The sequence below is a fragment of the Pelodiscus sinensis genome, chromosome 5 (assembly GCF_052426305.1).
Source record: "Pelodiscus sinensis isolate ZL-2025 chromosome 5, ASM5242630v1, whole genome shotgun sequence".
NCBI classification, from domain to species: domain Eukaryota; kingdom Metazoa; phylum Chordata; order Testudines; family Trionychidae; genus Pelodiscus; species Pelodiscus sinensis.
Genome location: NC_143056.1, coordinates 130,836,060 through 130,858,204, shown reverse-complemented (window position 1 = coordinate 130,858,204; position 22,145 = coordinate 130,836,060). Strand labels below are relative to the sequence as shown.

The 22,145-nt window shown below is 50.9% G+C and overlaps 1 protein-coding gene across 1 annotated transcript; it reads left to right on the top strand.

Annotated features, from left to right (window-relative positions):
• The first annotated feature begins 32 nt into the window (after positions 1–32).
• LOC102443689 (uncharacterized) lies at positions 33–22,019 on the top strand. Its single transcript, XM_089778981.1, has 8 exons — positions 33–633; positions 1,198–1,337; positions 1,519–1,610; positions 2,137–2,263; positions 2,567–2,680; positions 2,952–3,187; positions 3,839–4,484; positions 20,496–22,019. The coding sequence occupies exons 1-8, from the start codon at positions 575–577 to the stop codon at positions 21,557–21,559; spliced, it is 2,478 nt and encodes an 825-aa protein (XP_089635107.1). The 5' UTR covers positions 33–574; the 3' UTR covers positions 21,560–22,019.
• Positions 22,020–22,145: the final 126 nt, after the last annotated feature.

Here is a 22,145-nt window from a genome sequence, read left to right as displayed (position 1 = left end):
AAGGTTTTAAGCTGCAGCTTATTGTGATCTTTGTCAAACTTTGTAATCTGTGTAACCAGGGCTGGCCCAAGCCATTTGTGCACCTGGAGTGCGACGCATGCATGGCCCCAGCTCAGCCCTGCCTCCTAGGTACCCGGCGCAGGCGCGGCCCCACCCCCTACTATGGGGCACCCCAGGCAGTAGCCCGGTCAGCCTGTAGTTTGGGCCAGCTCTGTGTGTAACTCTCAGAAACTTACTGTAAGCTGCATCTGTGTAACTCTCAGCCACCTTGCTTGTAACTTTCCCTAAGCTGCATTCTCCCCATGGTGAATGGAGAGAGAGTGTGAGAGTGTGTTTGAAGAAGACAGGGAACGATGGAGCACATTTCAATGAGTTATCACAGTCTGGGCATGCTCTCTGCTGGATAAAGGGAAGTCTGGGCATGCTCTCTGATGACGAGGTGAATGAGTCACAGGAGCCATTATTCAGACACTATATAAAGAGAAGGAGCACATGTTAGACTCTTTCTTTTTCCTTCCCCTGCTCCTGAGAAGCTCCTCTCCAGTGTGTCTCCTCCTGACCAGCTTCCCCAGCCATGATGAGCAGACAGACCCTCCAGGAGCCACATGCCTTGGCTCCTTCTGCAACCCATGGGTGCGTTTACGCTGGCCGCTTGAATTTGCGCAAGAACACTGACGATCTCATGTAAGATTGTCAGTGTTCTTCTGCAAATACTATGATGCTCCCGCTTGGGAAAAAGCCCTTTTGCGCAAAAAAGCCCCGATGGCGAAAATGGCGGTCGGGGCTTTCTTGTGCAAAACCGCATCTAGACTGGCCACGGATGCTTTTGCGCAAATCTAGATGCTCTTTTGCACAAATGCTTTTAACGGAAAAACTTTTCCGTTAAAAGCATTTGTGCAAAATCATGCCAGTCTAGACATAGCTCATATGTCTGTGAAAGTGTGAGAGTGCCAGAGGGCAGGAATGAATGGGCGTGAATGAATGGAGGGGTGTGTGCTTGCTTGTGTGTGTATGACAGAGAGAGAGTGTGTTCTATCTTTAGTTTAAATCTTTGGTGGCTGCTTTCTCCTCTTTAGTTTTACCTAGTGGAAATACGCCCATACTAGTGTAACCCTGGGTGGTCTCCAGTGAGAATATTTTTGGGGTAACAAATACCATTGTCCCTCATACACAGCTGACAACATGTATATTTCCCAGGTCTCCATTGGGTGATCGGAAGAGAAGGGTCTCTGAGAAGATGGAGCCTCCCTCTGGTGAAATGTCACAGAGGTTCCTCCACCCAGGACCAGAGCTGAGCTGTGACTTGAGAGTGAATCGGTTGTGTCCACGGCAACTGGGTAATAAGTTGTATGTGGTCTTGGGAAGGGTGTCCCCGAGGCAGCCTGTTTGAAACCATCGGAACAGCATTCGGTTGCCGAGCGACGAGTGAAATGGGGGTGGTTTCCTGTTCCTGTGAGAACTGTGAGGCTCGTATGTATCTGTGTGGGTGCCTCCAACAGTATCTTTATTTTCCTTTAGATCTCCCTGCGCCTTATTTGCTTGTTCCTTATGACAAAGGGAGTGAAGGAGGCCAGGAAGTGGTGGCCTCGCTCCGTAGGTTCGGCTTTATGGTGAGTGTGAAACAGTCTCTGCTGCGCCTCCTTGTCTGGCCTCGCTCATTCCTCCTGCCGAATGCCCGCTCCTCCATCACTCAATAGTCTGTCCAGCTTTGCTTCTTTCCCCTTATCACACCCCTTTATTTGGGAGGGGCCATGTGCATGTGGAGCTCCCACCAGCCCAGTACAGCTCACTGCATGCCACTCCAGTTGGCCACGCCTCTGGCCATTCATCCCGTGACTGACGGCTGGGACTACCGTGGGAACAACATGTCAGAGGGGCTCCCTTGTGGCAGCAGGGGCCGGCGCCTGTGGCCTGGGCTGGGGTTAGGAGCTCTGTAGGGATGGGAGCTTTGGGGGCAGGCTGAGTCTGGCATCCCCTGCTGGGTGGAGGAGGTTGGGATAGTGGGGAATGGATTCTTTCTCCTCCTCCAATGCTGCACCCACAGTGATGGCACTGCCCTTTGCTGCTCCTTGTGCCCGAGTGGTGGGCTTGTGGCCAGAGCAGGCAGGGGCTGAGTGCAGACACCTGTCATTTCAGATGCCGGTGACGTTTGAGGAGGTGGCCGTGTACTTCTCTGAAGCGGAGTGGGCTATTTTGGATGAAGAGCAGAGGCAACTCTACAGGGATGTCATGCAGGAGAACTATGAGACTCTCCTCTCGTTAGGTGAGCAGCTGTTCTAGTCTTCATCACGGAGACTATGACCCAAATCTACTATGTATTTTAGAATTTGTCTGTCTGTAAATGTCTCTGTTTGCACAAGAACTCCTCCTAAATGGTAAGAGCTAGGACCCCCAACCTTGGTGTGCAGCTTCCTCTTATCATGACTGAAAGGAAAGTCAGGGGTTGGTGGTGCCAGGAAAACAGGCTGTGCCTAGAATGGAATTGCTTCTCATAATGTTTTTTGTAGTTAGATGTCTGACGAAGACTCAGCTCCCTGTGATGCAGGTACCTTTTTCCAACATGCAGGATTTCCCATCCCGATGCCAGATGCGCTGTCCCGGATGGAGCGAGGGGAAGAGCCATGGATCCCAGATCTCCAGCGCTATGAGGAAAGGGAAATCCCAAGAGGCAGTATCACAGGTGAGGAACGGGTGACACCCACTGAGAATCCCTCCATCCCAGAGGGTAGAGCCTGAGCCCTGGAAAAAACCCTTCTCCTCCCTCAGTCTTTTTCTTACCGTTGAGGTGAGAGTTTGAGGTAGAACTGGCCTCTCCTCTCCCCTCTGTGGAAAGATTGGGTGGGGGAGGGGATTCACTTACGGACCATCAGGTTCGGTCATCAGCGATAGATCCCTTTGCTTGGCCCTTCTGTACAGGGAGTCAGTCCCATCTGGACTTTCTCTCCCAACAGGTACCGGGACGGCCCATGAAATTGAGGAGGAGAGTCCCCAGGAGGAAGGGGCTGTGGAGGTGACTCTGCACAAGATGTTCTCAAGAAGACCACGGTGCCCCGACGGGGCAGGCGCCAGCGAGAGTGAGGGCGAGGTGGGACGACAGAGGGGAAACCCTCCAGGCAGGAGTAAATCCGCCCACAGTAAAAGAGGCTTGAGGAAATCCAAGGACACCGGCTCGCACCAAGTATCCCATGTGAGGGAAACGCTAAATACACTCAGTGAACGGGGGAAGGTTTCGGTAACCGCTCGCGCCTCCTGCAGCGCTGGCAGCTTATTAGTGAGGCAGCACATCCCTGCAAGTGTGCTGAGTGTGGCAGAAGGTTTTCTTGCCGAGAATCCCTTCGGACACACCTGAGCACTCACATGGGGGAGAGACCCTATCGATGCAAAGTTTCCGACGCGAGACAAGCCTCATTCTGCATGGTCACACAGTGCACAAGTCGGAGACACCCCATAAGTGTCCAGTGCTTTTAGCGGGGGGGGGGGGGGGGAGAGGGAAGGGAAGGGGAGAGGAGAGGAGAGGAGAGGAGAGAGAGAGAGAGAGAGAGAGAGAGAGAGAGACACACACACACACACACACACACTTATTGAGCACCGGAGACCCATCTAGAGGGTTTAGTGATGGGATCGGGAGGGAGAACAGGGACAGGAAACCCCCAAAGGAAGGGCTAGCGGAGCGGGACAGGGCGTTCTCGGGGAGTCCCCAGGGTCTTGAGTGGGGTGAAGGCCTTGAAAGCGAGGGAGCCACACCCAAGCCGCATGGGTGCCCTATGGGGGGAGAGGCTGCAAATCTATTCAATGTAAAAACATTTCCAAGAAATTGAACTGCACCTTCACCCTGCAGGGCACCAGTACGGGAGCACAACTGAATACAAGTCGCAGCAACATGAAAAGTTACAGTGGCAGCTCAGCAGCGTGTCAAACAGCTGGCTCCAGACAGAGACGTTACAGCTGTGCCGAGTGTGGGAAAAGCTATTACCACAACTCCCACCTCCGATGGCATCAGAAAAAGCACACGGGGGACAGGCCCCATGTCTGCGCCGACTGCGGAAAGAGCTTTACCTGCAAATCGTTACTCAGCCGGCACGAGAGAATTCACAGAGAGGAGAAGAACTACAGCTGCACGGAGTGTGGGAGAAAATTCAGAGAGTATTTGCACCTTGCTTCGCATCAGACAATCCACACGGGCGAGAAGGCCTATCAGTGTCCCGACTGCAACAAAAGCTTCAGGCTGAAGGGGGTCCTTTGCACTCACCGTAAAACCCACATCGGAGCCAAACCCTTCAAATGCACTGAATGCGGGCAAAGCTTTGGACGGAAAGAATCCCTCCAGAAGCACCAAAGAATCCACACCGGGGAGAAACCCTATACATGCACCCTGTGTGGGAAAAGCTTTAGTCAAAAGTTCACCCTCTCCCAGCATCACTTCACGCACCAGGAAGAGAAGCCTCATAAATGTATGGAATGTGGGAAAGGCTTCAATCAAAAATTTTACCTTGTGCAACACTTAGCAAACCACCACGTGTGAGCGAGGAACCGAGTACAGCAAGTGCAGCTTTCGATTAAATAGCTCGATAATCACTATGATGGAAACCAGTGGAGTGGTATTTTTTTGAATTCCAGTGAGACAGTTCTCAACCCACGCTTATTCTAAAACACAAGACTTCAAGGTGGAGGGGTGGGTAGTATTTACGAAGGTGACAGGAGGACAAAACTAATGGAGAAGAACAGATCTTTCATTGGGTAGGAGCAGTTAGTGGGATTTTCGAGGCAGTGGAGTTGGGTTTTATGAGCTGAGCCATGGCATGCCCTCTCTGGATGCAACATGTGGATTGCAAATTCAGGGGAGCAGTGTTCCCTGTAAGCTGAGCGCTTGGGCGGAGAGATTCCAATGCTGCCCTACTGATTAGCACCGCACCCACTGCCGGCAGCGTGTGTTTCTATGGGTGGTGCACATCAGCACATGCCTCAGTGCACATAACCAAATTTATTCTGCATATGGATGGGAAAAAAATTAGAAGGAACATTGCATGTGAACCCTGAATATGACTTCCTGATGGGCTGTGTCCGTGGGACAACTGCACCTGGCCCCTGAACACACGGGGAGATGCCATTTTGTAGAACAAAATGGCTTCCTCCGCATTCTGTGAAGACCGAGCTATTTTATAAAAGCTGAACCTGGCACTCAGGAAATGGATTAACACCTGGCTAACCGAGATGTCTCCAAACATAACTGTGATCAGGGGATCGTCACTGAGCAATTGTATTTCTAGTCAGCTCCTGCAGAGATCGAGTATTAATCCGATGCCGGGGTTGGACAATAAGCGGTTGGCCAGGATTAGATCCTGGTGGGCCACCAGGTGCTGAGTGTCAGTTATGGCTGCTCGCAGCTCCCATTGGCTGTGGTTCACCATTCCCAGCCAATGGGAGATGCAGGAAGTGGTGGCCTGGCTCATGCCATTTCCCGCAACTCCCATTGGCTGGGAATGGTGAACCACAGCCAACGGGAGCAGCCAGTGGCCATACACTCAGGTAAACAAAGCATCTGGCGGCCCGTCAGGGGTTAAGCCTGGTGTATTGCATCCAACCTGCAGGCCACTTATCGCCCAGGCCTGTCCTTTGCTCATGTTGATCAATGGAAAAACCCATAAAATGATGGCCGATAAAGTTTGCAGATACCATGCTAATTCGGGGAGTAGTAAATAATGGAAAGGACAGTTCGCTGATTCACCGTGAACGGGGTTATTCTGCAGACTGAGCTCAGGGAAACAGTATGCACGTTAATACGGCTAAACATAAATGTATGTGTCTAGGACAGGGCTGGGCAAAATACAGGCTGCATCCAGCCCCCCAAGCCATTGAGGTTTCCTCAGTGGGGAAACCTCAGCCAGGCACCCTGCCTGCCCTGCTCCCCTGCACGCCGCTCAGAACAGCAGCTGCGGGGCTGTGTGTCTTTGAACAGCTGTGAGACCGGAGGGGGGGGGAGAGGCTTTGTGCACTGCCCCCTCCCCCCGCACAATGCCACTGACCAGTTTCCGGCAGTGCACAAAGTACCCCTCCCCTTCCTCTCAGGCTCGTAGCTATTCACAGACACTCATGGGCTCTGCAGCTCGTGTGGGTGGGGCCGAAAGGAGCCTGACTCAGAAACATGCTGGACTGCTGACCAGGAGTTCCCAGGTCAGTCTCCCAGCTAGATCCTGCCTCTGGCGCCTCAGCCCCTCCTTCCCCGCAACCCTCTGTCCCCCTCCTGCACCCCGGGCTCCTGCCCCAGGTCACACTGCCGCCTTCATCCAAACTAGGGATGTTAAGTAGCGATTAATTTGCTAGTCGAGTAGTGGATGGAATTTCAATCCACTAGTCGATAAGCACTTCCGCATTCTGCCTTTGAAATATACAAGAGCCCCAGTGAGGAGCCTGAGGTCAGCAGACTGCCACTTTTCAGTACCCCTCTTCCCCCTCTCCCCCACTGGTGCCTCTATCTGAAAGAGACAGCAAGGCAGGGGAGTGATTAGTCAACTATCCTATTGACTAGTTGCTGATCGGATAGCTGACTAGTCCTTTACATCCCTAATCCAAACTTCTCCTTTGAGCTGTGCATCCCACAGTTCACTGAGGGGGTCCGGTTAAATACCCCATTTAACTGGCAATTGGTTACGCCCAAGTGTGACTTGTTAGCTTGTGAAGTCCCAAAAGGCTGGGCAGCTATGCAAGTGTATGAAGTATACGTGTGACAGGTTGCTAGGCTAGCTGCTGAAATAAGGACTGGAGAGGTACTGAGAGGGTGCTGTTTGCAGATGTTTTAACCATTAGTTGCAAGTCCTAAATGTTTTGCCACGTAAGGGACATGCGAGTGGTACTAATAGAACAAGGGAGCAGCTAGGTTGTACACAAGTATGGCATATGTGTCGGGATAAGTAAATTGGAACGGACACAGATGCTGGCATTTAAAGATAGGTCAGAAAAGATTTTACAGTCCATCTGGGTGCAAAAGTCTCATGATGCTTTGCAGTTAAGAGAACCACGTCTATCAGGGAATGAAAGTTTACAATGCAATAATCCAATGACATGTTAAATATGGTATAAGATCTATTTTGCCAGTGTACTAACTCCTACGGATTTGCTGGATATGTAATGAATACAAATGTCAAAGTTTTAAAACAATGACTAACATGTAGGTGTGGAAACAACTGGAAAATTACAAGGATGAGGGAATTGAGGAAATGTACACCAGAGGGAGAAAACTGATAAGGATTGAAATGCTGAACTAAAGTGATAAGTATCTGAGGGGTCATTTCATCAAACACAATGAGGAGTCCTATGACACTTTAAAACACTAATGAATTTATTTGGGCATAAGTTTTCATGGGCTGGCACTCACTTCCTTCAGATGTCATGAAGTAAGACCATTGGCAAACCAGATCCAGACTGTGTGAAACTTCAGAAAGGGCATTCTGCAGTTGTGGGTGATTGTCTTCCTCTCTGTATGTCCTGCCTTGCCTTTAGTACATTCATTCAAAGCTGACATGCTCTCCAAATTTACATTTAAGAGGTTATTTATTAAACGTACCATCACCATTTCTATCCATTCTTGGTTATTCGTGTATTAATGATTGGCCAATTACTGATAGATTATCAACCCAAGAAAGATCACAGAACGCTAGAACTGGAAGGAACCTCAAGAGGCCATCAAGTCCAGTCCCCTGTCCTCATGCAGCAGGACCAAGCACCATCTACATCAGTGGTTCCCAAACTTTTTGGCATCACGCCCCCTTTTTGATTTTTGAAAAACCCTCCCGCCCCTCCCCCCCCCCCCCCAAATAGCAAAACTTGTTGAGCAAAAAAAAAAGGAACTGACTGGGGCAGCAAAACTTGGTGCGGGGGGAGCTGGATCACCTTCCCCCCCCCCCAGCCCTGGAATTTCTTCATGCCCCCTTAAGGGGGCATGTCCCCCCAGTTTGGGTACCCATGATATACACTATCCCTGATAGATGTCTGTCTAGCCTGCTCTGAAATATCTCCAGTGTTGGAGATACCACAAGCTCCTTAGGCAATTTATCCCAGTGCTCAATCACCTAGACAGCTAGGAAGTTTTCCTAATGTCCATCCTAAATCTCCCTTGCTGCAATTTGAGCCCATTGCTTCTTAGAATCATAGAACACTAGAACTCGAAGGGACCTCGAGAGATCATCAAATCCAGCCCCCTGCCCTCACAGCAGGACCAAGCACCATCTAGATCAGTGGTTCCCAACCTTTTTGAGGACACACATCCCTGTGAAAATTAAAATGGGAACCACTGATCTAGATCATTCCTGACAGGTGTCTGTCTAACCTGCTCTTAAATATCTCCAGTGACGAAGATTCCACAACCTCCTTGGGCAACTTATTCCAGTGTTTCCCCACCTTGACAGTTAGGAACTTTTTCCTCATGTCCAAGCTAAACCTCCCTTGCTGCAGTTTAAGCCCCTTGCTTCTTGTTCTATCCTCAGAGGCCAAGGAGAACAATTCCTGCCCCCCCCCCCCCATCCTGTGACGCCCTTCTAAATACCTGAAAACCGCTATCATGCCCCTGCTCAGTCTTGTCTTTTCCAAACTAACCAAGCCCAATTCCTTCAGCCTTCCCTCACAGCTCATGTTTTCTAGACCTTTAATCCTTTTTGTTGCTCTTCTCTGGACTTTCTCCGGCGTGTCCACCTCTTTCTTGAAATGCGGTGCCCAGAACTGGACACAATACTCCAACTGAGGCCTAACCAGCGCAGAGTAGAGTGGAAGAATGACTTCTCGTGTCTTGCTCACAACACACCTGTTAATGCATCCCAGAATCATGTTTGCTTTTTTTTTGCAACAGCATCACACTGTTGACTCGTATTTAGCTTGTGGTCCACTATGGGCCATATGGCCCCTACATCCCTTTCTGTAGTACTCCTTAGATAGTCACTTCCCATTCTTCATGTAAGCGACAGTCCCTGGAATAGTGTTCTCTATAGTGGTAGGCTGCATCTAGATTGGCATGATTTTCTGGAAATGCTTTTAACGGAAAAGTTTTGCATTAAAAGCATTGTCAGAACAGAGCGTCTAGATTGGCATGGACGCTTTTCCGCAAAAGCACTTTTTGCGGAAAAGCGTCTGTGCCAATCTAGACGCGGTTTTGCGCAAAAAAGCCCCGATCGCCATTTTCGCAATCGGGGCTTTTTTGCGGAAAACAAATCTGAGCTGTCTACACTGGCCCTTTTGTGCAAAGCTTTTGTGCAAAAGGGACTTTTGCCTGAACGGGAGCAGAATAGTATTTCCGCAAGAAGCACTGATTTCTTACAGTAGGAAGTCAGTGCTTTTGCGGAAATTCAAGCGGCCAGTGTAGACAGCTGGCAAGTTTTTCTGGAAAAGCGGCTGATTTTCCAAAAAACCTGGCCAGTCTAGACACAGCCGTAATGTCTGACCTTTCTGTATTATACAGGTTTATTTTATTGCTAATCAGTCACATGGAAGAGCTGAGTGATGAGGTCTCACTAATTAATGCTGAACTTAACCAGCAACCACCTCAAACCAGTTACAAGATCACATTTCTAGCTGTGCTAGGAATGGAGCCTCACAGAGAGTGGATTTCATAAGGTCTGAGGACTGTCCCCCAGATATGTGAAGCATTTTAGAGGAGACTAAAGAGGCAGGGATGAAGGTTATCTTCCTTTTCCTTTCCCGATAGTCTGATTTAACAAAACAAGCACTTCCTGACTCTGTGTGCTGCTCATGAAACACGAATGCCCTAGAGGAAAGGCAGCTGTCCCTATTATGAAATAGTGGGTTGGTGTATTTTTGGAGCTGAGCTGAGGCTGTTGTAACAATGCAGCTGGCAACAAAAGCACCCCAATGGCTCCTTGCAGTGCTTTTCCGCTAGAAGGTTGTGGGGGTGAACCCTTTATTCCCGAAGAATTTGTAAGGGGGTGGGATCCTGTCCTGGCCCACAGGTGTGACGATCCCGATTTGCACCGTAGGAACTCTTTTATACCTACAGGAAATACACACTCGGCAAGGTAGACAGAAATAGCACAGAGGCACACTGGAACATCCCCACACGCCCCAAGTCTTGCAGAACCACCAGCATGTCTGCCCTGATCTGCCTCATCGCCCTCCCCTGCCTTCTCTTCACCCATGGCCCTCATTTGGGTCACTCTCCAGGGCAAAATCTCTTCCTTCGCTGCCCTGGGATGCGGCTGTTCTAATACATTACACTGGCATTGCCATGTCTAATGCATATTTAATAGGGGGTTGCCCTTATTTGTATGTCTTCCTGTTACCAGTGTAACCCCCTTTTTCCGCCCCAGGTTACTTGGGGGCAGATCACACACACAGATGTGCCCGGGCGCCTGATGGTTTTAACATAAAAGGAGATCCTGAGTACCCCAGTGGTGGTGATGTTTAATTGGGGAAACCCTATCCACCCCCTTGCTGCTGTCCCTTGCTCATAAAGAACATACAATGGTGGTGCCTCCACCTGGCTGGCCCTGTACACACTTATTGGTGTGCCTTGGGAGCCTCCAGGAATAAAATTATTCCAGCAATAATCTGGATCTAACTCCAGACCAACAATTACAAATCATAAATAATATACATCCAGTAGATTACATTAGAATGAAAAACCTTTACTTAAACTCTGTGGCTACGTCTACATTGGCGGGTTCTCATGCAAAAATTCTTTGGCAGAAGAGTTCTTGTGCAAAAACTCTTCCAGAAGAGAGTGTCTACACTGGCATGTGCTTTTGCGCAAGAGCATCCATGCCAGTGTAGATGCTCTCTTGCACAAGAAAGCTCTGATGGTCATTTTAACCACAGGGCTTTTTTGCACAAGAAATTCATGTTGCCTGTCTACACTGGCCTCTTGCGCAAGAACAGTTGCGCAAAAGGGCTTATTCCTGAGCGGGAGCGTCAGAGTTCTGGAGCAAGAAGCCCTGATTTCATACATTAGAATGTCAGTTTACTTGCGCAAGAACACGCGGCCAGTGTAGACAGGCAGCAAGTTTTTGCGCAAGAGTGGCTGCTTTTGCGCAAGATCACACCAGTGTAGACATAGCCACTTTCTTTAAGTTGTTAACAGATTAACAGTGAATAACATTAACAAAGTACACTGAAATAATAGGAACGTATCTATCTGGCATTTGCACTGCCACCATTTATCCCAGCCCGGAGTGTGCACTGCTCTGGACTCACAGTACCATTACATTTGCTTGCGTGGGTGCGCTTGAAGATTTTGCAGCTGAAGTGGATGATTCTAGTCTCCTTCTGTGTGCTGGGTGCAGGGTAGTACTTCTAGCCACAGGTACAGCCGAAGGCCAATCAGAAGCAGCCTGCTAGATTCCAGTCCCAAAGGCTCTGAATCCAAGTCTGTAGCTGCAACCTAACAGCTCCTGGACTGGATAAAACTCCTCCACAGCAGCCTGGCTCCTTTTTTCCAAAAACAAAGGGAAGAGTCCACAGACTGCTGAGAGTCACTCTCCACACATTGGAGAATCAGACCCCAAACAAAGGGTAAGTCCCCTCCTGGTTTCCTCAAGGGCTTATGGGAATTGTAGTCTCTGGGGCTAGACTACAGCACATAGGCTTTTCCCAGAGAATAAGCAGACACACCTTGGCTACATCTAGACTGGCATGATTTTCCGCAAATGCTTTTAACGGAAAAGTTTTTCCGTTAAAAGCATTTGCAGAAAAGAGCGTCTAGATTGGCACGGACGCTTTTCCGCAAAAGAACTTTTTGCGGAAAAGCGTCCGTGCCAATTTAGACGTGGTTTTGCGCAAGAAAGCCACGATCGCCATTTTCGCAGTCAGGGCTTTTTTGCGCAAAACAATACTGCATTGTCTACACTGGCCCTCTTGCGCAAAAGCATTTGTGCAAGAGGGCTTTTGCCCGAACGGGAGCAGCATAGTATTTCCACAAGAACACGGACAATCTTAATCATAGAATCATAGAATCATAGAATAATAGGACTGGAAGGGACCTCAAGAGGTCATCGAGTCCAGCCCCCCGCCCTCAAGGCAGGACCAAGCTCCACCTACACCATCCCTGACAGATGTCTATCTAACCTGTTCTTAAATATCTCCAGAGAGGGAGATTCCACCACCTCCCTTGGCAATTTATTCCAATATTTGACCACCCTGACAGTTAGGAATTTTTTCCTAATGTCCAATCTAAACCTCCCCTGCTGCACTTTAAGCCCATTACTCCTTGTCCTGTCCTCAGAAACCAAGAGGAACAAATTTTCTCCTTCCTCCTTGTGACACCCTTTTAGATATTTGAAAACCGCTATCATGTCCCCCCTTAATCTTCTTTTTTCCAAACTAAAGCCCAGTTCATGAAGCCTGGCTTCATAGGTCATGTTCTCTAGACCTTTAATCATTCTTGTCGCTCTTCTCTGTACCCTTTCCAATTTCTCCACATCTTTCTTGAAATGTGGCGCCCAGAACTGGACACAGTACTCCAGCTGAGGCCTAACTAGTGCAGAGTAGAGTGGCAGAATGACTTCACGAGTTTTGCTTACAACACACCTGTTGATACAACCTAGAATCATATTTGCTTTTTTTGCAACAGCATCACACTGTTGGCTCATATTCAACTTGTGGTCCACTATGACCCCTAGATCCCTTTCCGCCATGCTCCTTCCTAGACAGTCGCTTCCCATCTTGTATGTATGGAACTGATTGTTCCTTCCTAAGTGGAGCACTTTGCATTTCTCTTTATTAAACCTCATCCTGTTTACCTCTGACCATTTCTCTAACTTGCTAAGGTCATTTTGAATTATGACCCTATCCTCCAAAGAAGTTGCAACCCCACCCAGTTTGATATCATCTGCAAACTTAATAAGCGTACTCTCTATCCCAATATCTACATCATTGATGAAGATATTGAACAGTACGGGTCCCAAAACAGACCCTTGAGGAACTCCACTTGTTATCCCTTTCCAGCAGGATTTAGAACCGTTAACAACAACTCTCTGACTACGGTTATCCAGCCAATTATGCACCCACCTTATCGTGGCCCTATCTAAGTTATATTTGCCTAGTTTATCAATAAGAATATCATGCGAGACCGTATCAAATGCCTTACTAAAGTCTAGGTATATGACATCCACCGCTTCTCCCTTATCCACAAGGCTCGTTATCTTATCAAAGAAAGCTATCAGATTAGTTTGGCATGACTTGTTCTTCACAAACCCATGCTGGCTATTCCTTATCACTTTATTACCTTCCAAGTGTTTGCATAGGATTTCCTTAATTACCTGCTCCATTATCTTCCCTGGGACAGACGTTAAACTGACCGGTCTATAGTTTCCTGGGTTGTTCTTATTCCCCTTTTTATAGATGGGCACAATATTTGCCCTTTTCCAGTCTTCTGGAATCTCCCCTGTCTGCCATGATTTTTCAAAGATCATAGCTAAAGGCTCAGATACCTCCTCTATCAGCTCCTTGAGTATCCTGGGATGCATTTCATCAGGACCTGGTGACTTGCTGACATCTAACTTTCCTAAGTGACTTTTAACTTGTTCTTTGTGTATCCTATCTTCTAAACTTACCCTCTCTCTGCTTGTATTCACTGCGTTAGGCACACCTCCAGACTTCTCGGTGAAGACCGAAACAAAGAAGTCATTGAGCATCTCCGCCATTTCCAAGTTTCCTGTTACTGCTTCTCCCTCCTCACTAAGCAGTGGGCCTACCCTGTCCTTGGTCTTCCTCTTGCTTTTAATGTATTTATAAAAGGTCTTCTTGTTTCCCTTTATGCCTGTAGCTAGTTTGATCTCATTTTGTGCCTTTGCCTTTCTAATCTTGCCCCTGCATTCCCGTGTTGCTTGCCTATATTCATCCTTTGTTAGTTGTCCTAGTTTCCATTTTTTATATGACTCCTTTTTTATTTTGAGATCATGCAAGATCTCCTTGTTAAGCCAAGCTGGTCTTTTGCCATATTTTCTATCTTTCCTACACAGCGGAATTGTTTGCTTTTGGGCCCTTAACAACGTCCCTTTGAAATACTTCCACCTCTCCTCAGTTGTTTTTCCCTTCAGTCTTGCTTCCCATGGGACCTTACCTACAAGTTCTCTGAGCTTATCAAAATCTGCCTTCCTGAAATCCATTACCTCAATTGTGCTGGTCTCCCTTCTACCTTTCCTTAAGATCATGAACTCTATTATTTCGTGATCACTGTCCCCTATACTGTCTTCCACTTTCAAGTGGAATTCTTACGTGAGATTGTCAGTGTTCTTGCGGAAATTCAAGCGGCCAGTGTAGACAGTTGGCAAGTTTTTCCGCAAAAGCTGCTTTTGCGGAAAAACTTGCCAGTCTAGACGCAGGCCCTTAGTAAGGGGACTACACCAGTGCTAAGATCTCCTCTTCCTACAGGTTAGTATAACTATGATTTCAGCCATTATCTCCCTTGTTGCAGATCAGTCTGAGTGTTTCTTATCCTGCTTTCAGTCGACATGGAGAACAAACATTCAGCTTCCCTGTTAAAAGAGTCTTTAATGTATTTGAAAATTGTTATCAGCTTCCCTCACTCCCATTCCTTTTTCTCGAGACCAGATAGTACAGAATTTTTTTTTTTTAGTCCTTTCAGGAAATCTCTCATGAGGATTTTTGTTGTTGTTGTGTTTCTCTTCAGTTTGTCTTAAACTGGAGACTTTATGGAAGTTATAATAAGTGAAACAGTGCAAAATATAATGCAGTAGAAATTACACAGTTACAGAACAGTAGCTAATAAGGCAAATCTTTAATCAACATGAACAAAAAAAGGATTATCCCTTTTCCACACTAGCCAACTGTATACTTTGAATGAGAACGGAGAAGAGCTCTGAAGAACTCTCCTCATGCGATGATCATTTTCTGCTGAAAAGCGGGGAGTAGCTGAGGGCTCTGATGTGAGTGAAGTAGGAAGTTCTTTCCTGCAGTTGCAGGCACAGAGCAGGGGAGTTTGCTTTAAGCTCCGAGTTCTCTGTGAAAGGCTTTGAAGAAATAATTTCTTTGGAACAATTTGTTGAGGCGCATTTATATTTGAAAAGCCCCTTTCTATTCTTCATATAGAAAGAGTTTTGGAGTGGCGGAAGTATTTTACCCTACTAGAATCTCTCTGTTCTCCAGTCTCTAGAAAATCCCAGGAACAAACTCCATCAACTAAGAAACTCAGCAATTGCAAGAGGAACTGACAGAGTCCATGGCTGGAGAAAGAAAACTGTAAGTGCTAATTTCCTTTTAGTCTCCATTCCACGTGGTGATAGTTCCATCCAAACTTGAATTTCACACTGCTGTGCCTAGTAGAATGGGGCAGTGGTCCACGAGGAAACCTCTGAGGGACTGTGGTAATAAATGTATGACAAGTCCACTTATTGGACTTATTGGGAAAACTGCTTAAATTGTATAAAATCTTCTAGTCACCTATAATGAGGGAAATTTTTCCATCCAGCTACAAGTTTGTTTTAGCTACAGAAGTAGTGAGTTGAAAGTTCTTAGCTTTGTTAACTTCTGAAAGGTTTACCTGTGATTTTGGTAGCACCTAGTCAAATAAGAATGGTAAATCCTATAACTCTAGCATTGTAACTAAGATTCAGTAACGCTAGAATTTAAATTAAGATGTTCAGTAAACTAGAGTAGTTGTGGGATCAGAAATCAATGGATCTGAAACTGGTTAAGGTTAAAGTATGCATTCAGTAGCTGGAAATTCTGGCAAACTAACAATTGTTGTCCAAATGACTTTTAGCTTCTTTGTTTAGGCTAAGCATGCAAAGTAATTTGCTAACATTCCTATTTGAAAATCAGAGAGTTTTATAAATCTGTTGGATTGTTATCACTATCTCAATGTTCTGTTACTATCTTAAGTTCTTTTACAAATGGTGCGTTTCTCTTTTTGTGTAAGTTAAGGTTTGTAGTTTTTGTAACTGGGAATAACTTACTATAAAGGCATCTTTAAATAAAATGGAAAAGTGGTAAAATAAACTGTTCTTTAGCAGCCTAAACTTTAACAATAAATAAATAAAAAAACCCCTTCTGCTCACTCAATATCAGGAACAACTCTTTTAACTGAATGCTGGCTTAATTCACAGCTCCTATAGCACTGACTGTAAATTGTGTTTCCAGCCAGTGGAAAGGGTGATGGCAGCCCCCTAGTTGTTGAGATTAGAAAAATAACACAAAGTGTGGGTGGTTGTTTTTGTGTATGTAGTGGTTCGGATTAGCTATCTCTGTGATGGGCTGAATTGCTTCAGTGGTTGTGAGATGTTGGCGGACAAAGTCTGTCAGGGTGTGTCAACAAAAGTGGACTTTTGTCGACAAAACTATACCTGCGTCCACACTGCCTTTGAGTTATGTCGACATAACGTCGACAAAACTCAGCAGTTTTGTCGACGTATGTAAACCTCATTCTACGAGGAATAACGCCTTTTATCGACAGAGTTCTGTTGATAGAAGGCATTATTGCATCTACACTGTCCTTTGCGTCCACACTGTTATGTCGACAAAGCGGCTCACTTTGTCGACAGAACTGGATGTAGTCTAGACGCTCTTTGTCGACAGAAGCTTTGTCGACAGTATCTGTCGACAAAACCCTGTAGTCTAGACATATCCTCATAGACTGAAATGCCTGTGTCTTTTACAGCTTATGAGAGGAGCAAATGGCTCATGGATGCAACATTTCTAAAGAATGTGATCTGACTCCTTTTTAAAAGGAGGAAACGTATAGGGCTAAAAACTTGCAAAGGCTAAAATTCGGCAAATTACCAAATTTGACCACTCATGTCTGATATTTTCAGGGTTTAAGTAAAGGTGCAGCTTTAAATGAGGAGGAAGAGACAAAGAGACTTTTTTGAGGCTGACTTGGTCCTGCCTCAGCCCCGGCGACTGGACTGGTTGACCTTTGGAAGCTTCTTACCATGATTACATTTCTACAATTCTGTGAAGCACAAGAAAGAAATGAACAACTCCTATGTTATATTTAAGTAATTTTAACTTTAGCATGTATCACTTTGTGATTCCAGTTGTGAATACAAAATCAGTCTAACCTCCCTACAGCTGGAGTATTAATTAGATTCAGCAAGTAATTTTGGATTTCAATGTCTTGGTTATTTATTGGAAGTATCCCTCTTAGTGTTGCTTCTGTCAAATTTAGCTTAATGTAAAACCGTTTCAGAGAAAGCCAGAGCCTGAGCTAAATTGCTGGGAAGGCAGCTAAAAGTTGTTTAAGAGTAAAAAGAGGAACTGCCACCTGATCTCTTAAAACTTATTCCAGGATCGGTATGTCAGTCCGGGCTGAAAAACCGCAATATTCTCAGTGTTACTTTCTTGCCAGTCTCTCAGGGTATGTCTACACTACCCTCCTAGTTCGAACTAGGAGGGTAACGTAGGCATACCGCACTTGCAAATGAAGCCCGGGATTTGAATTTCCCGGGCTTCATTTGCATAAACTGGGCGCCGCCATTTTTAAATCCCTGCTCGTTCGAACCCTTTCCGCGCGGCTACACGCGGCACGGACTAGATAGTTCGGGCTAGGCTTCCTAGTCCGAACTACCGTTACTCCAGGTGCAGGTGTATAGGCAAAAAGTGAAACCTCTCCGTTTTTGTGACCGTCACAGTTTCTGTCATACATACATGACAGAAAGGAGATGCAGTGACTTCTGATAGACAGAGAAACAAAGAGAAAACTATTAAATACTAAAAAAGTGAGAGGCAGAGTTTGAGACAGGAACTGTATGTAGAATATTTCACACTTGTACACCTACAGAGGAACGGTGGTGTCTAAGCATTGACCGTCTAGGAATTGGGAGGCCTGTGCCTTTAAGAACTCAAGCCCAGGAGCCTGCCCCCTGCTCGGGGGCTGACAGGCAGCGTCCAGGGAAAATAAAGAAAAAAAAAGACTTTGCCCCTGGAAAACTGATATTTACAAGGACATCAGGTGGCTTGTCCTGCTGGGTGACTGTTCCCACCTCTCCCCCTCCCTAAACGGGGGTTTTCTCCGTGCACAGGGTCTGGCAGTGTCCCCCAGCCCGGGCTTAACCAAGGCTACCACCCCCCACCCCCCTGATTTTTCAAATTTTGCCCCTCTTCTGCAGCTAAAAATAAAAGATTGATGCCTCCAGCCGGTAAATTTCTGCCCCATGCTCAGAACCTGACACTCCCCCCCCCCTGCAATTTGCCCCCCTTCATCATTTTAAACCCCTCCGAAGAGGAGGAAGCAAATCTGAGGAGGCAGGGATAGAAATGTAGCCGTGTTAGTCTGGGGTAGTTGAAGCAAAATGCAGGACAATGTAGCACTTTAAAGACTAACAAGAGGCAGTGAGGGCAGAGAGAGGGCAGCGGCTACAGCGAGGGACACTGAGTTTGCTCAGTTCCGGTGCGCATGCTCAGTGCACCCAAAGTAGCAAATCCTGAGAAGTTACCTGTGTCGGCCGCTGCAGGCCTCGGAAGCGCCGCTGGGGCCGCTGCGCGCCCGCCCGGGGACAACGCGCCCGGCCGCGGGGCGGTGAGCGGGGCACGGGGCAGGACCTCGCTGCCGGGAGGAGGCGGCCGCAGAGTCGGGGCGGGGGGGATCGGAGCTCAGTAGGGGCGAGAGCCCCCCCCCCGACAGCTCGGGGCATGGCTCTGGGGGGGGGGAATGGCTAAATGTGGCTGGAGACCCCCCCCCCGACAGCTCGGGGCATGGCTCTGGGGGGGGGGCATGGCTAAATGTGGCTGGAGACCCCCCCCCCCGACAGCTCGGGGCATGGCTCTGGGGGGGGGGCATGGCTAAATGTGGCTGGAGACCCCCCCCCCCGACAGCTCGGGGCATGGCTCTGGGGGGGGGGCATGGCTAAATGTGGCTGGAGACCCCTCCCCCCGCAGCTTGCTCTGAGGCATCCTGGGACAGGGGAGGTCGGAGCTAAATGGAGGCTGGAGAGACCCTCCGAGCCAGCTGTGGGGCATCAGGGGCTGGGGGCTGGGGAGACCCTCCGAGCCAGCTGTGGGGCATCAGAGGCTGGGGACTGGGGAGACCCTCCGAGCCAGCTGTGGGGCATCAGGGACTGGGGGCTGGGGAGACCCTCCGAGCCAGCTGTGGGGCATCAGGAGCTGGGGACTGGGGAGACCCTCCGAGCCAGCTGTGGGGCATCAGGGACTGGGGGCTGGGGAGACCCTCCGAGCCAGCTGTGGGGCATCAGGGGCTGGGGACTGGGGAGACCCTCCGAGCCAGCTGTGGGGCATCAGGAGCTGGGGACTGGGGAGACCCTCCGAGCCAGCTGTGGGGCATCAGGGGCTGGGGACTGGGGAGCCCCTCCGAGCCAGCTGTGGGGCATCAGGGGCTGGGGACTGGGGAGACCCTCCGAGCCAGCTGTGGGGCATCAGGGACTGGGGACTGGGGAGACCCTCCTAGCCAGCTGTGGGGCATCAGGGACTGGGGGCTGGGGAGACCCTCCGAGCCAGCTGTGGGGCATCAGGGGCTGGGGACTGGGGAGACCCTCCGAGCCAGCTGTTGGGCATCAGGGGCTGGGGACTGGGGAGACCCTCCGAGCCAGCTGTGGGGCATCAGGGGCTGGGGACTGGGGAGACCCTCCGAGCCAGCTGTGGGGCATCAGGGGCTGGGGACTGGGGAGACTCTCCGAGCCAGCTGTGGGGCATCAGGGGCTGGGGACTGGGGAGACCCTCCGAGCCAGCTGTGGGGCATCAGGGGCTGGGGGCTGGGGAGACCCTCTGAGCCAGCTGTGGGGCATCAGGGGCTGGGGACTGGGGAGACCCTCCGAACCAGCTGTGGGGCATCAGGGACTGGGTGCTGGGGAGACCCTCCGAGCCAGCTGTGGGGCATCAGGAGCTGGGGGCTGGGGAGACCCTCCGAGCCAGCTGTGGGGCATCAGGAGCTGGGGGAGGAGCTAAATGACAGAAGCCCCCTCCCCAGCCCCAAGAGCTGTGGGGCAGCCTGGGCCGTGAGGGGATCAGAACCAAATGGGGGCTGGAGAGACACCCCCCCAGGCAGCCGTGGGGCGGCAGGAGATGTGGGTGGGTCTGTGCCCCTGGGGCGGGAGTAAAAGCTGGGTGCATCGTCCATAGCGAACAGCTGCCGTTTCCTTCCCCCGTAGCTGCCCAGGCCTCCCGCATGGAGCCAGGTGAAGAGCCGCAGGTCCCGGATCCTCGGGGAGGCGAGATCCCCGGAGGCGCCCGCGCAGGTGAGGGAAGAGCCACATTGGCTGGGAATGAGCCGAGGGTCCTGTGGGACTGGGAGCAAAGCCCTCTGCCATTCCCCCTCCCCGGCACAGCCCTGTCTGGCCTTCCTCTCCCAGCAGGTGCCAGACCCGAGGCGGCGAATCCCCGGCAGGAGGGGCCTGCAGGAACAGAGCCTCACGGGACGTCCCGGAGCCCTGCGTGGGGAGACGCTAATGGGGTGGCCCAGCAGCAGGGCGACCCAGCGGGGGAGACACGCCGAGGGGCAGGGGGCCCGGAGCTGCTTCCCAGCACCCTCGCGGGGCAGAAATCCAACCTCTGCCCCGAGTGCGGGAAGAGCTTCGGGAACCGCACGCACCTGGCCCGCCACCGCCGCACGCACACGGGCGAGCGCCCCTACACCTGCCCCGAGTGTGGGAAGAGCTACCGGCAGGACTCGCACCTGGCCCAGCACCGGCGTGCCCACACCGGCGAGCGGCCCTACCGGTGCACCACCTGCGGCAAGGCCTTCTCGCAGAGCTCCAAGCTCCTCATCCACCAGCGCACCCACACGGGCGAGCGCCCCTACACCTGCGGCGAGTGCGGGCGCAGCTTCGGGCACAGCTCGGACCTGGTCCAGCACCGGCGGGTGCACACAGGGGAGAAGCCCTTCCCCTGCCCGCAGTGCGGCAAATGCTTCGCCCAGCGCTCCACGGTGATCCAGCACCAGCGCTTCCACACGGGCGAGCGCCCCTTCGCCTGCCCGGACTGCGGCCAGGCCTTCGGGCAGCGCGCCGACCTCCGGCGGCACCGGCGCACCCACAGTGGCGAGAAGCCCTACGGCTGTGCCGAGTGCGGCAAGCGCTTCCTGGAGAGCTCCCACCTGCTGCGGCACCAGCGCATCCACGCGGGCGAGCGGCCCTACGGCTGCCCCCAGTGCGGCAAGGCCTTCGCCCAGCGCTCCAATCTGCGGCAGCACCAGCGCGGCCACCGCGGCGAGCGCCCCTTCGTCTGCGGCGACTGCGGCAAGGGCTTCGGCGCCAGCGCGGCCCTGCTGCAGCACCAGCACACCCACACCGGCGAGCGGCCCTACCGCTGCCCTCAGTGCGGCAAGGCCTTCCGCGTCTCCTCCTCCTACAACCTCCACCGGCGCGTCCACACCGGCCTCAAGCCCTACACCTGCTCCGACTGCGGCAAGGCCTTCAGCCGCAGCTACACCCTGCTCCAGCACCAGAGCACCCACTCCGGCGAGCGGCCCTACCGCTGCCCTCACTGCGGCAGGGCCTTCGGCCGCAGGGCAGCGATGACCCAGCACCAGAGGACTCACCTGGGCCAGGAGCCCACCGGGTTGATGCCGCTGGGAGCCGGGGGGGAGGCCCAGCTCGGAGGGACCCAGGAAGAGGAGGCCAGCAGCCAGGAGGCGGCCGGGCAGGGGTGACTGGGGCGGGCGTGGGAAGGGGATATGTGCCTGGCAGGACAAGCACGGGAAGAGCGACGGCTGCAGTGGGTGCTGGGGGAATTGGTGGGAAGAGGATCACTGTGACCACGCCAGGCGGCCTGGCTCGAGCCCCAGGGTGGAAGGGGAGAGCAGGACATGTCTGGGGGCAATGGGGGAGGGGAAGGGTGGGACCTGTCAGGAGGGAATAGGAGTGAGGGACAGGAAGGGCAGGATGTGTCTGGTGGGAATGGGGATGAGGAAGGGCCATACGTGTCTGGGGGAAGTGGGCAGTGGGCGAAGGGGTGGGGGGTACATGTTTGGGGGGGATCGAGCAGTGGGGGATGGGAAGGGTAGCACTGGAAGAAGCTGCCTGGCTGACAGCCTGGTGGGCTGGCATAGGCTCTGCTCTGCTCAGGGTCTGGAGGAACAGGCAGTGGGGCGGGGAAGGGCGGTATGTGTCTGAGGGAGGAGGTGGTATGTGTCTGGGGGGAACGGGCAGTGGGGAGGGCGAGGGCAGTATGTGTCTGGGGGGGAAATGGGCAGGCAGGCAGGGGGGGAAGGACAGTACATATCTAGGGGGAGTGGG

Coding starts and splice junctions, on each gene's coding strand:
- LOC102443689 (XM_089778981.1), top strand. CDS start 575: ATGATGAGCAGACAGACCCTCCAGGAGCCACATGCCTTGGCTCCTTCT. Junction 634..1,197: donor GCTCCTTCTGCAACCCATGG/GTGCGTTTACGC, acceptor TATATTTCCCAG/GTCTCCATTGGGTGATCGGA. Junction 2,681..2,951: donor CCCAAGAGGCAGTATCACAG/GTGAGGAACGGG, acceptor CTCTCCCAACAG/GTACCGGGACGGCCCATGAA.